Here is a 16,292-nt window from a genome sequence, read left to right on the forward strand (position 1 = left end):
ACTGGGAGGCTCCCCAGGATCAGCTAGTTGATTGCCATTGACTGATTGGTAGCCACTATTGTAGTACCTATATTGTTTGGAGAGGCTGGATGGCCTGGTGGCTTAGGGGAATGGTTTCCCTTTCTGAAACTAGAAGTCAATCATTCAAATGTGGCTGTAGGGGAAGGAGTAAAAATTGCTGTGCCTTTATACAGTGTTCCCTTTCCACTGTGGAGTTTGTGAATTCCTGTGAAAGAGAAAAGAGATTCTTTTAGGACATCTTGCCATTCCTGGAAAACTTCTTAGGCTGAAAGTCTGCAAAATACTAATTAGATATATTCAGGGCTACTGGAAAATTGCAAGGAGTTTGTTTCATTTGATTTACCAATTAGGAGAATGTAGTGGGGATTGAATGTTTATGTTCCAGAACATTTCTCAGTAGCAAGATTGACTTGAGATGTTAATTCGGATAGATTGTTTGGCTGATTGGGGCTCAAAACATGAAACTTCATCTCATTCTCTTGAGACAGATGCAAGTACAGAGCTTATTGATCACTGGAAATTCTAAACACATTCAAGTAATTATGTACTAATTCCAGGTTTTCTATTTAAAGTAATGTTAAAACCATGTCATGAAAAAAATAATTTTTGATCTGGCATAGCAGAATCCATGTTTACCTGTAGGTTTCAGAAAACTGGCAACAACGTTCAGAGGATCAAGTGACCTGGCTTAGTAGACTTTAAAATCTTCAACGTAGCCAGCTGGCATCCCCAGTGCCAGCTGGCTCAGCACCAGAAGAGATGGCAGGAGTGGTTTGGGCACTAGGACTTCTGCATATGGGGAAGAAGCTATGCTGACAGGGGAGGCTCTGAAAATCTTGTGACAAAGTTAAGCTCTGTTAACTGAGGTTAGGTGAGATAATCAATGTGTATTTTCTCTCAGTAAGATCACTGCCTTCCTACTACTTTTTTTTCATGTTCTGCTGTCAGCCATGCTAGCATGGTTCGATTAGACTTCTATCACAGCAAGTCATTGTCTGCTTCTTGGGCTATGTCTGTACTAGCATTCCTCTTTCGAAAGAGGCATGGAAATGAAGGAAATGCAAATTAGGTACATTTACGTGTTTGGTACCTCGTTTGCATATTCTTTTGAAAGAGCTTCTTTCAAAAACAGAAAAGCAGTGTAGATGCTGCTCTTTTGAAAGTAATCCCCATCTTCAAAAACCCCTTCTTCCTAAAATAAAATAGGAAGAGGGGTTCTTTTTAAGTTGGGGATTACTTTTGAAAGAGCTGCATCTTCACTGCTTTTCTTCTGTTAAAAGGATATGCAAATGAGGTGCCACATATGTAAATCTGTGCCTCACTTGCATTTCAATTTCCTTCATTTGCATGGCTCTTTTGAAAGAAGAATGCTGGTGTAGGCATAGTGTAGGTCATTGACAAATTTCAGATGAAACAGAAATTGGAAGTAATCTAAAACTTGCAGATCTACAACTGTCTATGAGGTATACTTGATTTAGCAGTTCTTTTCCATGTAGTACAAAAATCGAGAAAGAGAAAAAGGAGCATGCTAAGCTACATGGAATGATTCGTACAGAAATAAGTGGAGCTGAAATTGCAGAAGAGATGGAGAAAGAGAGAAGGTTCTTCCAGCTTCAGATGTGTGAGGTAAGGTTTAACATAGAGTACAATTGTTCCATTAATACTCTTAAAGAAATTTGAGAAAAGATAAGTTTCTATCTTTTTGATAATTGTTTCATTCAAAGAAAACTTGAAGTTTATTATGGGACTTGAGATGTTAAACTTCTTCATCCTAGCACGCTAATTCTGACAAGTAATCTACAGTCTCTGCTATTTTCATATACAGGTTGAACCTTTCTAGTCCGGCATTCTCTGGTTTGGCAATATCCATAGTGGAGCATGATTTTAGTTGGCTAGAAGTCTGTTTATCATGGATGTGGCCAATTTCCCATGGTCTCATAATATTTGTTTACTGCTTATCAGTGTTCTGTGCTGTTATTTAGCTCTAATTTACTCCTAAATGGCTTCTGAAAGCCCAGTAAGCAACGGAAATGTTAGTAATGCCGCAGTGGTTTGGCAAATTCTCTGGTTCAGTACTGATTGGGTCCCAACACTGATGGACTAGAAAGGATCAACATGTACTGATAAATTATAGAATCACCTATGCCTCATTTGATACTTCATTCACTGATTAAATGAATAAATATTCACACTACCATTACACCCCAAATTATTTAGGCCTTAAACTGCTATCTGTTGCAGTGGTGTAATATGAAAAAAATCTCAGTTCCACACCATTGGGTTGGTATTGAAAAACAAACAGCTATTAGGAATGCACTTTGCCCTTCAGATTCTTCATCATGATGATAATAATGTAACAATCATTGTTTATAATTTTGTGGCATTTGATGTAGTACTTCACCCTTTTGGGTTTCATATTACAGATCCAGCCTTTAAGTTGTGGCATGGAAAATTAATCCTCTTCTATTGAGACACTCTACCCTTTAGTATTCACTAGAGCTAGTTTGTTCCACTTGCTGGTGTGACTCAGTAGCAATTGCCCTGAATTACAAATATAGGGTTTTAATACCTGAGCCTGTGGTGATTCATTAGGAGAGCCTTGTATTCCTGTACAGTGTCTAAGGCTGAGTTTTGCTAAGCTGCCAAAGGTATTTGGATATCTATTAATTTTAAAAGGGAAATGGGCGTCAGAATCCTCTGGACTGCTTTGGAAATCCTACTTGATTTCCACTTTCTCAAGCCCTCACCAATGCTCTCTAGGAGAGACTCAAATAATGTGAAATGAGTACAGCACAGGAATGTGCTGTATAGGATAATATTCCTGATGTTGCTGCAACAGGAGAAATTTTAGGAAAAAAAGGATAGTGTAATGAGAACAACCTTGGGCCTTTGCGCTTCATTGAATCTCTTCCCTTTAAAAAGCTGAATGTATCTTGTATTAAGCTGGTTGGATGCTTTCATCCATTCAGTGCTTCATTTGAACAAGCACAATAAAGTGCAGTACTAATGTCTGTGCTTGAGCCTTCAGTCATGCAGAAAAGAATAAATATATTCCATAACCATTCCTATAGCAATAATATTCCATGGTTTATGATCTTGAATAGGTTAAGGAAGAAATAAATTTAGTAAACCTATACCACTTGGAGACTTTTCTTTTATAGGATATATTCTCTGGTTGTGGGGTTTCATTTTAATTTCGTCATACTTTAAAAGTCAAAAAGAATTTCAGAAGCCCTTCTTATAGCTTGTTTTTCTTTTGCAATAAATATTTATTTTTCTTTAATGAAGCAATGCATTTTGTACATGTGCATCTCTTGCTTATTTTGAGTTCCTTCCTTCCTTATCAGAGAAGAATCAGCTCAGGTGTTACAAGAAGTGCTCTATGTGTGGTTGTAAAGTTCAGCATTACCAGTTCTCACAAATTCTTCATAGGTGACATGGTTTTGCCCCCTACTCGACAGAATCTCCTGATGATTTGTAAAGCTGCACCTACACATGATTTTGGAAGAGCAAAATGAAAGAAACACACCTCCCCTCCCTCTTCTTACAGTGGCCTGAAGCTTAAAGGAAAGTGCATTAAACTGAAAGCCCAGAAATGTGGAGGTTTCTGTCCTAGCTCTTCCACTGAATACAGTAATATTTCTGCACCTTTCATAGCTCTAATTTTTAGTCAAGGTTTCATAACTTATGGAATAACTATCATTTGCCAGTTTCACAGAGAAGATAACAAAGAGCTTGCAGAAGGTCAGTTGAGTCAGAGCTAGGAATAGAACTTAGCTTTCTAGTGTAATTGAGTTTTGTCATCTGCTCTGCCAGAGTCTTTCAGAAAGAACATATCAGATTAGGTGCTTATGTGTAACAGTGTACATCTATGTCATACTGTAGCTGCTAGGTTACAAATAAAGTTTTATGACTCTGCTATTATCATGTTTACAAATGGGGTAACCTGTGGCTGGAGAGATAGCGTTCAGTGTCTCAGGAGGTCCTGTCTAGTCTTGTGTTTCTACTGTTCACATGTTAGGAGACCTAGAATCTTGACTTCAGTGGGGACAAGAGTTCAGGTGTGGCTGTTTAGCTCATGAGATAGAGGCTCATGTTTTAACATCCAAAAGTCCTGTGTTTTGTCCCTGCAGGTTGACCAGAGAGGGTAGTTTTTACATTTGGTTATGCTGACTGTAACAGCTAGCCACAATGTGCTCCCAGAGCCAGGAATGGAAACCAAGACTACTGATGGTGATGAGTGTTTTACTTTTCTATCTGGAATACTTGTGTAATGCACTGACAATGTGTGTGTTGTGCTTCTCTGGAGGAGTTGATTGATGTAAAGGATAATCCTCCCTCACAAGTTAATTCTATAGCTGGGGAGGATTTGAGGGTCATAGGATCAAACTATGCTGATAATCTACACTAAACCATAAGCTCTTCAGGACAGGGACCATCTCTTACTATGTGTTTGTATAATGCTGAAAGAGTGGGTCCTGGAAATTGGTTGAGTCTCTAGAAAGTGATCTCCCTCAGGATCCAGCTTCACCATATTCACTGTAAATTTCTGAGAGCTGGGAGCTCTGAAATTGTGACACACACAATGCAGTTAGACAGGGGAATGCAAAAATCAGACCACAGGTGAAAAACTGCTTTTTTGCCCTCTTATGTCATGATTTTTGGACCCGAAAGGGGTATTTTAGGCTTGCAGTATGGCTGGCTTGACTGTGAATGTGGATCTAGATGCCACTTTGGCTAGGATGATTCCTTGAAGGCACTCTAGGCCTCCCTCAGGCTTCTTGTGGTCTGACTTTTAGTAGGCTTCAAGAATTAAAGGGCAAAGAGGTGAGTTAACAGCAAGTATATTGTGTACTGAGACTTGAAAAATTGATGCCAATTGTTTGAGGTTTAGTTGAAGCCCTGAGGTTTCTCTTTCACATGGTCTAAGTTTTTCTAGCTTTTTTAAATCTTTCATATTGCATTAATTTTGCTTCTGTGAATTACTGTTTTAACAGTACCTGCTGAAAGTCAATGAAATCAAGATTAAGAAAGGAGTTGACTTGCTTCAGAATCTGATCAAGTATTTTCATGCACAGTGCAAGTAAGTTTTATATTTCTTAGTAGCTATAGAATATCTTGAAACGATATGTTGCATTCTCATAGAAAATTGTAGTGACAATAACTTTTCCAAAAATATTTTTATGTGCCATAAAAATAGATCTGAAACTCAGGGGAACGTGTTTCATGGTACACTTTTGACATATTGACTTGTTGTAATTGATCAATCAGAGGTTTGATGCTGTATTACTTAATGTGAATTAAGGTGTTAGATTGAGATATATAGTGTGGCAAGGTGTCAGCACCAAATAATCATCACATGATCATTTGCCATGTTTCATAATCAGTTTGCTGGCTTTGAGATTTTTCTGAGTTTATGTAGCAATGAGTTAATTCAGTTCCATTCTCTCTAAAAATATACTGGGTAAGCAAAAGGGTAAAAGTGTGTTGAGAGAATGGCTTTACTCTAGCTGAATAGAGAACTTCAGTAGTGACTCATAAGCCCTCTTTTGACTTCAGGGTACTAGAACTTGTTGTTTAACAGTATTTATTGTTGCCAGATTGATAGTGTAGCAATAAACTTAATATTATTAAGAGTTATCCGCCTGTTTAGAGCCATAAACATCCATCTTAAAAGCATAACATCTACATTACTAGTAATACTCAAAAATCACTTTCAGTAATCTTTGTCATTCATCTACTTTATGCATTTCATTGAGCTCAGGTCAGGAAAATATTTTCCAATATGGTTCACAGTGATCATAGTTTTTCAGAATTGTCTGTTTGCATACATACTCAAGGAACACATACTTATCAAATTCTTGGCCCTAAGTGACTGTGTGGGTCCCTTTGAGAATCTGTGGGGTACTCCTTTCTGTCATAAGCTCTCATCAGATCCTGAGATATTGGACTTTAAAATTCACAATGTTTTTATGTGCGGAAGAACTGTCAGTGTTCTCAAACTGAATCTTACTTTTCCTGGGCCTTCAAAGAAAGGAAGTGGTGTGTGTACATGCTGGAGAAGAGAGAGCATATTTTTAGTGAGAAAGAGGAAATGTTTTGAGCAGGTTGATTTTTAAATTGATATCACGTTTTTTAAAGTGTTCAAAAAGCTGGAATGTTAGATGAGTCTGCAGCATGTGTTAGTGGGCAGGTAGCAGATGAATTTTTCTTACGTCTATGACATGAATGTATCCTGTGGTCTTGCAGTTTACTGCATTTTCCTAAATTGTCATATGGCTATCCCCTCTGTGTAGATGGAGTCTCTGTGTCTGTATAGTTACCAGTTTTCGGTAAGGTGTTTTAAAGGAAAAGAACAAAATAGCTTGAGCATATGTAATTAATTCTAAGAATACTGTTTCCTTTCTGAACAAAAAATATTTTTTTAAAGTTTCTTCCAGGATGGACTGAAAGCGGTTGAAAGTCTCAAGCCTTCAATTGAAACACTGTCAACTGATCTTCACACAGTAAGTAGCAGTCTGCCGTATTGCTATTTCAAATATTTGTGTTAAAGAAATCGTGTTAACTCAGATTTTTTAGTAGAGGGTTTGAGTCAATTATAAAACTATTTAGTTATTTATATTGCAATAGAGCGTAGAAGTGTTAGTCGTGGATCAGTATCATAGGGCTTGTCTACACTAGCTCCCTACTTCGAAGGGAGCATGGTAAGTAGGGTGTTGGGAGTTTATTAATGAAGTGCTGCGGTGCATACCTGACAAATGCAGTGCATACGCAGCACTTCATTAAGCAAATTCCACCCCGCGGCAACTTTGAAGTGTTAAACTGCGAAGTGCTGGCTCGAGTCTAGCTGCAGCTCACCCGCCGGTACTTTGAATTACCCAGGGTACTTCGAAGTCCCTTTACTCCTCAAAATTTTGGGCACTTCGAAGTACTGGTGGGTTAGCTGCGGCTAGACGTGAGCCGGCACTTTGAAGTTTAACACTTGGAAGTTGCCGCGGGGCGGGAGAGAATTTGCTTAATGAAGTGCTGCATATGCTCCACAGCACTTCATTAATAAACTCCCAACACCCTGCTTACCATGCTCCCTTTGAAGTAGGGAGCTAGTGTAGACAAGCCCATATTGTAGTAGGTGTGGTACAAACACAGAACAGAAGGACAGTCCCTACCCCAAAGAACTTGCAATCTAAATATAAGACAAAAGCAGACAGAGACAGACATATGGCATGAATGACATTATACAGTATGCTATAGGTAGTGGTCTCAGCACACCAGCAGCCAAACCAGTCAATTTTTCAGGCATCTGAGTAGAGGAACTTATTGTATTTCTTCTGTATTTTTATTCTTACTGATCATTTGTCAGGCAATCTGAACTAGTTAAGTAACAAGCTGTAAAGAACTGTGTTAATATAAATAGTAACACATTAATTTTTAACCTCTTTTGTGTCTGACTGTACTCTAGATTAAGCAAGCACAGGATGAGGAAAAAAAACAACTAATACAGCTTAGAGATATTTTAAAATCAGCACTCCAGGTTGAGCAGAAAGAGGTAAGCATATAAGGTGACTTAACCTTGAAATATCCATTGTAAATGCAATGTTAATTTAATGTTAGTATTGGAAGTACAAACAGCTATTTCCACCAGCAGTATAAATATATTCTTTGTTTTTGGTGAAGTTATTAATCTTTGTTGTTGGTGATGATGATAGGTGCTTCCAACAAGTTTTTTAGAAGGAAGGAATCCTCAAGTCTTTCAATGAGAGTTTTTGTGAAGGAGCCTTTGGAAGGAAAGCCCTTTGCTCAAAGGATTGCCATAGGAGGAGTAGTTCTTTAAAAACAAAGACTTACTTATTCAGAAAAAAACAGGTAATTACAGTATGTTCAGTAAAGCAAGACAGGAAAAGAGAAAAAAATACAATCTATAATAGGTAATGAGGTACAAGTAGACTACTTTTTAAGATCATATATTTAAATGGTAAAAGAGACTACACAGATTATAAAATAAATACAGTGTTGCAGTCTTGGTACACATTGACCTTTTTGTACACATAGAATCATAGAATACTAGGACTGGAAGGGACCTCGAAAGGCCATCGAGTCCAGCCCCCTGGCCCAATGGCAGGACCAAATACTGTCTAAACCATCACTGATAGATGTCTGTTTAACCTGTTCTTAAATATCTCCAGCAATGGAGATTCCACAACCTCCCTTGGCAATTTATTCCACTGTTTGACCACCCTGACAGTTAGGACCTTTTTCCTAATGTCCAACCTAAACCTCCCTTGCTGCAGTTTAAGTCCATTGCCTCTTGTTCCATCCTCAGAGGCCAAAAAGAACAAGTTTTCTCCCTCCTCCTTATGACACCCTTTTAGATACCTGAAAACCGCTATCATGTCTCCCCTCAATCTTCTCTTTTCCAAACTAAATAAGCCAAATTGTTTCAGCCTTTTTTCATAGGTCATGTTCTCTAGACCTTTAATCATTCTTGTTGTTCTTTTCCGGACCCAAGTTAGGGTGTGCCAGGAGTGGGATTTGAACCCACATTCCTCTTCAGAGGCCAGATCACTCAACAGGCCTCCTCTTAAGTCTGGCACCTTAGACCACTCGGTCATCCTGACAAGCCCAGGTGTCTAGTGCCTCTACTACAATAATCTTAGAGGTTTTACAGTGTGACATACAAGTTCTCCATAGGTGGGGTCTGTAACCTGTCACTGTATAAGGACTTCTTTGTGGCTCCCAACGCTGTAATTGAAAAGTAAAAAAAGAAAAAAAATCCCTCCTGATTATTTTTGATATGTGGTGAACATCTAAAATCCAATAATTAACAACTCATATCTAAATAGGAAAACATATATAATCTCATAATGTTGGATAAGTCCCCCTTTAATATTTGCAGTACATTGTGGGGTATTATACTGTTGCTAATAAAGTCCTGATTTTGAAAAGGAAAAGGAAGCTTGTGGCATTCCTGCTGTGAAGGACAACACACATTTTAAGAAAGACAAGTGAAATTAAATGTGAAATGAACTTGGCATAATTAAAATAGGTAGGATTGACACTCAGGAAGGTAGTGGTACAAACACACAGGTAAAGTGTGAGGAAATAGAAAATATAAAAAGTTTGTGAACATCCTGCAGTAAACATGTATTGCATTACAAATCATTGTGTGTGCACGGTTGTTAAAAGAGGGGTTACAAAAAATATGGGCTGACATTGTTTATTAAAGCCCGTCTCATAGTCACATGCATTGATGCTCTTGAATTGTTGATTTTTTTGCCGAATTTAAAAAAAAAAGGCTCTTCTGGCTATTTTGGTTGCTGACTTCTGCCCGTGGGCATTCATACAAAACTGTATTGTAGTGTAACACAAAAAATAATTAACCTCACAACATAATGGAGTAAATTGGACACAGATTATATATGGCTTCAGTCAACTACTTAAGGTACACACAGAGAAACTTCACATGCATATATAGAGCTTTCAGTATGTTATAGTGTAACATTAAATCTGCAGTGACAGATTACATAGAACTATATAGTCATGTATAAGAAAACATTACAATATCAAAGGAAAATATCTACTTCCTAACACTGATGTTCTGTGAGTGCTGGCTAACCACAGAATGGGTGGGATGGACCACACTCAGGAGCAGGCATTCAATTCTTTTTACAGTCATGCTTAGTTATTTCTCAAAAATCACCATCTCAGCAATCCCTGTGAATCATCTAGAGTCCTTCTCCTTGGTCAAGTATGCTGAGCTGCTTGCAATCTTTTTCCTTTAGCTTCTTTCTGATCTCTTGTCTTCTTTCTTCTGATCTCCTCCACTCTGACACACACGAAGCCTACATCTGGCTATTCTTATTAAATTTCTGGTCTCCTCTGCTAGGTTGATCTTTTAGGTTTGTGTTAGCATAGTATCTTCTACTCCTCCCCATGAAAGTGGCAACTGTCTCGGCAGTCGGTTTTGTCTGTCACTTAGGCTGCTGATGTTCCCCCGTTTTGTGGGTGAGGGAGCAGCAGTGCATGGAACCACTTCTTCCCTCCACCATGCAGATGCTGTGGGCTGGATCCAGGCCCAGATTGCCTCACTCTGGCCTCCAAGGCTAAGGCCTCCCCATCCCCCGACCCTGCAGCAGGCTGGGTACTCGAGGGGAGCCCTGCCTTTCGTGGCCTGGATCCAGGCAAGTCACTGTCCAGATCTGGACCACAGGCTGTAGGCTCCCCACCTGCATATAAAGAACTGGCCTAAAATTACCATCTGTTCTCTGCAAACTAAAGCACTCTGATGGTATCTGAACCTTTTTAATGCTAATTGAGAAAGGTGAAATGTTCAGTTTCACATTTCCCTTCCCTCACCTCTGAGTATCTCCATCCAGAGTGCTGCAATTTATGCAGGATCCTAAAGCAGGTTTAAAAAACAAACAAACAAACGAAAAACCTCTAGCAACATCTCCAGGAGAGGGGCTTACAATATGGCTGATTTGCCTTACTCAGCATCTACCATTTTTAGTACCTGAATTAGCTGTGGCAGCCCTTCCCCATGCAATACAACATGGTTATACATAAACCATTCATTTAAAATATTGGACCTTAAAGATAATTAAGCTTAATTCAAAAAGGTCTATCAATGATATGCAGGAAATTTCTGTCAATCACAGGGGGCATAAACGAAATGACAAGAATAACATTTTGCCTGTTAGCTTCTCTTTAGGGGAGAGATTATTGCATGAATTGTGAAATAACTAGTATCTTCCTAGGCCTCTTTGTTTGACCTTACATTGGGCTTAGTACAGAGGCTGTGCTGCCCCTGGTTCCAGTCCTGGCTAAATGATAGTTAATTGTTGGAGCAGTTTACCAAGGACTGAAATAGATTATTCCACAACTGGCAAATTTTTAAAATCAAGATTGGATGTTCTTCGAAAATATGTCCTCTAGTTCAAAAAGGAACTTATGTAGGGAAGTTTTATGGCCTGTGTCATGCGGGAAGTAAAAGGAGATGTTCAAAGTGGTCCCTCCTGGCCTTAGAATCTGTGAGTCATGCTCATAAACCATTCCGCAATACTGGATACTATTGCCTGTGAGATGATACCAACATACATCTTTAAACTTCTTGCTCTTGGAGAGCTCTAAGAGAAAAGTTTTAGGGAGTTACTCAGCTGTCAAGACTGCTTTCTTATTTGGGTTTCTACAGTTTTATGCAGTCATGCCTCATTTAAAGTGTATCTGAGCCTGCCATTAGTGAAAATGGGAAGACGCTTTGAACAGTACTGTAGTGGCTCACAGATGTGAACTTCTTTTTCATTAGATATGAATGGTCTGGTTAAATACTTTCCACCCCATTCCCAAGGTAGAATTCTCTTGGGAGATAGTTCACTGAATCTCATTCCAGAGAAGGGGGAAGTGGTGCTTGCATACTGGAGAAGATAGTTGTTAGCCCTTTAAAGGCATTATTTGTTCATTTTATTCTGAGGTCCTTTTGGATCCTTGATCTATAGCCAGGCTTCACAGTGGCAGTAGCAGTGGCAGTTGAATGCTTTTCCCAATATATGCTGGAAAGGCTTTTCTCACGAAATACCTATTTTCACTTTCATACCCACTACTGCCGTTTGCTGTGTTTTGCACTGTTCTTTAACACTCCATTGAAAAGCTCGGCTAATGTGTAATATACCTGCTTCTTTTCCAGTATGGTGCCCGTTATGTGTAAATGGTACCCAGTATACCTCTGTTCCTTAGACAATCTCAGTTTTTATCCAGATGCAATTGAAGATGTTGACCTTAATGTGTAAACTTCTACATGACTTGGGTCCAGGCCATAGTAACATATGTGTGACCAACTGGAGGACACTGGTAACAGTCCTCACATTAAGTTCTGGGGAGCAAGAGGCAAGTAATAAGCTAGTAGAGATAGGGAGTACCTTGGCTCTGGAATCTGTCTCTTGCATCAGAGATTTTTGTTCTTCAGTACAACTTGCAACGAGGTTTGGTTTTAACTAAGGCTGTTGCTTGAAAAAGATGGCCTGAGTCGAACTGGGTTTCATTGTTATTCAGGAGGTAATTTCTCCGAGTCTGTCTTTTTCTCCTTGTTAGTATTTGTATTAAAGTGCCAAAAGCATATGATGAACACATTGTTACAAACGGCGGGGGGGGGGGAGGTAAAACAAATTGGTATGCACTTAGAAGTAAAAATAAGGCTGTGATACCAATACACATTTTTAGGTCTGTGTTGTTGAGTATTTTGTTAAGTTTAAAAATATACATGTAAAAACAGCTTTAGAACAAAATGTTCTGCTAATTTCACAGTGCATCATTCTCTTAATGTGAAAATCTGTGTTCATAGATATACCACTTCCTGTGGGGTACTAAAAGTAATATAGTTATCTGAAAAACATTAAGCACTGGAAAGCCAATTAGTTTTGATATTAACTTACTGTACAACAAACTGTTATTTAGACTAGTTCATTACAATGTAATTTCTTGTACTGTAACAGATCTTCTTTTTTTCCCTCTCCTGAAATGCACTTACCTTTTGTGACCGAAGTCTAGGAGAGTAAGTGTTTTAGTATGTTTATAAATGGTACTTTGCATGATTTCTATGTGGATTTCAAGAAACTGGATTTTTCTTTCAAAAGTATTTGTTTTATCTGTATACAAAACTTGTTTCTTTTTTCCTTTGTGTTCTGTGAATTGCACAAAAATGTATTGGGCTTTTAATGGGGAGAGAAGATGTATTAGTGCAACTCAAAGTTTAAAATGAACTATTTGTTCTTTTTGATGGAAATCAAATCCGGTTGCTTGATTAGGTTAAATTAGAGCTTTCAGAGAGTGAGAGAGAGAGACTGTAACCCATTTCATGAATGAGCTAATGGAAATGTTGTGTATTGTTCCTATTATATATTTAAGTTCTTTTTGAACATTCATAGTGAACATCTGTTGTTGTAATCATTTTCCCTTATGTGCAACTTCCCAAAACTTGAGTTACAGCACAACTTCCTCTCAATTAGTCACTGAAAATTAATTTTGCTTGTGTGTTCACTTGCCTGATAGTTTTTATTTTTTTAAATACATAACGTGTTTTCAAATTCTAGAATACTTATAAGTTCAGGTACTAACCTTAAGACACAATGACTTCTTGATTTCTCTTTACATTGTTGACGTCTCTGCTTCCAAGGGAGTAGCAATAAAACTAGAAAGCAACAAGAGCACAACTAGTGATAGGATACTAGAGAGTAGAAATTGTTAATTCATTTAGGAGAATGATGTAACATTAACATGGCACACATTAAATCAGCTAAGCTAACTGGTAGGTCCCAAAATAAAGGTGTAAATGGGGAATAATGATCAAATAGGTGTGGTTCTAGTGAAGTTCCACAGGTATCAGTGGTTAATAAGGTTGCAAATGTTCTACCTTCAGAAAACAGAACACACTTGCTCTTCCTTCTATCTTGCCTATACCTTGAAGCCACACCCATGCACACCATCCCCCATCCTCCATTGCTCACACTTCCCATGCTTAAACCCAGGGCTCTGCTCCACCACCAACTGGACTGTTAATAGCCTGGTCAGCAGTGGCAACCAGAGCCATCAGAGACCCTTTTTGACTGGGCATTCCAGTTGATTACTGGATGTGTGGCAAGCTTACTTCTTGGCCCTCTCTACTTAGCATCTTTGTTGATGACATACACAGAAGCATAAAATCATCAATGGTAGTTTTCCAATGATACCAAGAAAGTGAGGGAATGGTAAATAATGAAGAAAACAGTTCAGTGATACAGAGCTGTTCACGTCACTTGCTGAACTGGGTGTAAGCCAATAATATTTTTACATATACAGAAGAACTTAGGAACAGTTGTTGAATCAGAACAAAGAACTATGTAGCCTAGTGTCCTGTTTTCCAACAGTGGCCAATGCCAGGTGCTTCAGAAGCCGCAGACCAGTTGATCATCAGATGATCCATCCTCTATTGACCATTCCCAGCTTCTGGTAGAGGGAGGCTAACAGATACCATTCCTGGCCATCCTGGCTAATAGCCATTGATGGACCTATCATCCATTACTGGATATAGTACTTTTTTTTAACCCTTTTCTGGTCTTGGCTTTCACAACATTCTCTCAGACAATGTTCCCTAGGTTGCTTGTATGTTGTGTGAATTTTTTTTTTATTTTAAATTTGTTGGCTATTAATTTCATTTGATGAACTGTAGTTCTTGCTTTATGTGTTTTAATATGACTAACTGCATAGGTTTAGGAACAAAGAATGTAGACCGTATTTACAGGTGGGAAGGCTCTGTTCTGAGAAGCAGTGACTCTGGAAAAAAATTGGGGATACTTGTGGTTAATCAGCTGAACATGAGTTCACAGACTTAGGCTGTGAAGAGACAAATTAATGCAGTTCTAGAGTACTCAAGGACCTGAGGAGGTATCTGAGCTATTAGCTATAGAATCATGAAGTACTAGAACTAGAAAGGACTTTGAAAAATCATGAAGTCCAGTCCCCTGACCTCATAGCAGGATCAAAAACCATCTAGGTTATCCCCACCTGTTTTTACATATCTCCAGTGAGGGAGATTTCACAACTTTCATGGGCAGTTCATACCAGTGCTTAACTACACTGATAGGAAGTTTTTCTGAAGGCCAACTTAAACCTCCATTGTTTCTTGTCCTGTCATCAGAAATTAAGGAGAATATTTTTCCCCCCTCCAGTCATGGAAGAGAGAATGATATCAGACAAGTGGAAAAGGGAAAATACAGTATACATCTATATGAAGGGACATAAGGGCAGTGCGGTAAACTAGAGACCAGTCAGATTAACTTCTGTGCTAGGAAAAATAGAGCAAATGATCAAGAATCCATTTGCAAACTTATGGAAGATAATAAGTCAGTGGAGTTCAATAATAATTCAGTGATCACCACACTTGTGGTTATGATCCTTACATATTCACCACAGCCCCCTTTCTCACGAATACACTTCCCCTTCCCCAGAGACAGGCACCCCTAGCCCACCCTCACACCCCCTGCTCTAACTGTATATTCTGGAGCTGCTGCTGATAGAGCCAGGGCCACTGGGGTTTCAGGAGCTGTGCTGCTTGGGGCCAGGGCCTCTGAGCTCATGCTGGGACAGCAGGATCTGCGTCAGGCCCCAGCCATGCCAGGACAGCAGGAGCAGTGCTTGGGCGGCAGGAACCATCTCGGGCTTCATCCTCACCTAGCTGTAGGAGCTGCAGGAAGAGCCATCTCTGCTGCTGCTGTCACATGCTTGGCGGTGCACAGAGTGGATGGAGGGCGCTCCATGTGTGCAGCTGTGACAAGCCACATTTCAGCACACCATGGTGTCCTGTTCACCACATGTAGTGAACGGTGAGCATACTGGACACTGCAGTAATAAGGTGATAAGTAACAGTCAGCATCAGTACAGCAGTGCCGAACAGTAACATCAGTACAGCAGTGCCGAACTTTCCCAGGAACGGATATAGATTTGGACCGCAGTCTCGTGATCGCAAACATCAAGATGAAACTCAAGAGAAAGTGTAAAGCACAGTTTAAGGAAAGAAGAGGTGTGGTGAGGCTAGGTGAGGAGGAAATAGGGAATGTGTACAGAGCAGCGCTCAAAGGGAAGATTAGGAATGTGGCCACAGAGAAAAAACGAGATAAGAGAGTCGAAGGGATAGCCAAGGTGATAGAAGAGGCAATTGAGCAGACTGTTCCAGAAGGAGAGAAGATCAAGAAGAAGTGGATTATGCAGGAGACACTGAAGTTGGTCCGAGAGAAGAGAACATTGAAGATCAGAAGGGATGTGTCTGAGAGGGTGGAACAGCAATATAGGATGAAATGCAGTGAGATAAGAAAACATCCAGAAAGGATAAGGCAGTGTGGTTAGAGGAGCAGTGTGAAGATATAGGCTACGTCTACACATGAAGCCAACATCGAAATAGGCTATTTCGATGAATAACGTCTACACGTCCTCCAGGGCTGGCAACGTCGATGTTCAGCTTCGACGTTGCACGGCACCACATCAAAATAGGCGCTGCGAGGGTACGTCTACACGCCAAAGTAGCACACATCGAAATAAGGGTGCCAGGCACAGCTGCAGACAGGGTCACAGGGCGGACTCAATAGCAAGCCGCTCCCTTAAAGGGCCCCTCCCAGACACAGTTGCACTAAACAACACAAGACACACAGAGCCGACAACTGGTTGCAGACCCTGTGCCTGCAGCATGGATCCCCAGCTGCCGCAGCAGCAGCCAGAAGCCCTGGGCTAAGGGCTGCTGCCCACGGTGA

The 16,292-nt window shown here is 39.7% G+C and overlaps 1 protein-coding gene and 1 non-coding gene across 4 annotated transcripts in view; one reads left to right on the forward strand and one right to left on the reverse strand.

Moving 5' to 3' along the window:
* ASAP2 (ArfGAP with SH3 domain, ankyrin repeat and PH domain 2) overlaps positions 1-16,292 on the forward strand; it is a 231,254-nt gene that overhangs the window by 82,261 nt on the left and 132,701 nt on the right. For all 3 annotated transcript variants that reach the window (XM_074991235.1, XM_074991236.1, XM_074991237.1), the window contains exons 6-9: positions 1,518-1,647; positions 5,019-5,104; positions 6,452-6,527; positions 7,481-7,567. In XM_074991235.1, coding sequence (XP_074847336.1) covers positions 1,518-1,647; positions 5,019-5,104; positions 6,452-6,527; positions 7,481-7,567 — 379 coding nt within the window. The remainder of the gene's footprint in view (positions 1-1,517; positions 1,648-5,018; positions 5,105-6,451; positions 6,528-7,480; positions 7,568-16,292) is intronic.
* Positions 8,536-8,636, reverse strand: TRNAL-UAA (transfer RNA leucine (anticodon UAA)). Its single transcript is given in 2 exon segments — positions 8,536-8,581; positions 8,599-8,636. It is a non-coding gene; the product is annotated as a tRNA-Leu (tRNA).

This window comes from Carettochelys insculpta, chromosome 3 (genome assembly GCF_033958435.1).
Source record: "Carettochelys insculpta isolate YL-2023 chromosome 3, ASM3395843v1, whole genome shotgun sequence".
NCBI lineage: Eukaryota > Metazoa > Chordata > Testudines > Carettochelyidae > Carettochelys > Carettochelys insculpta.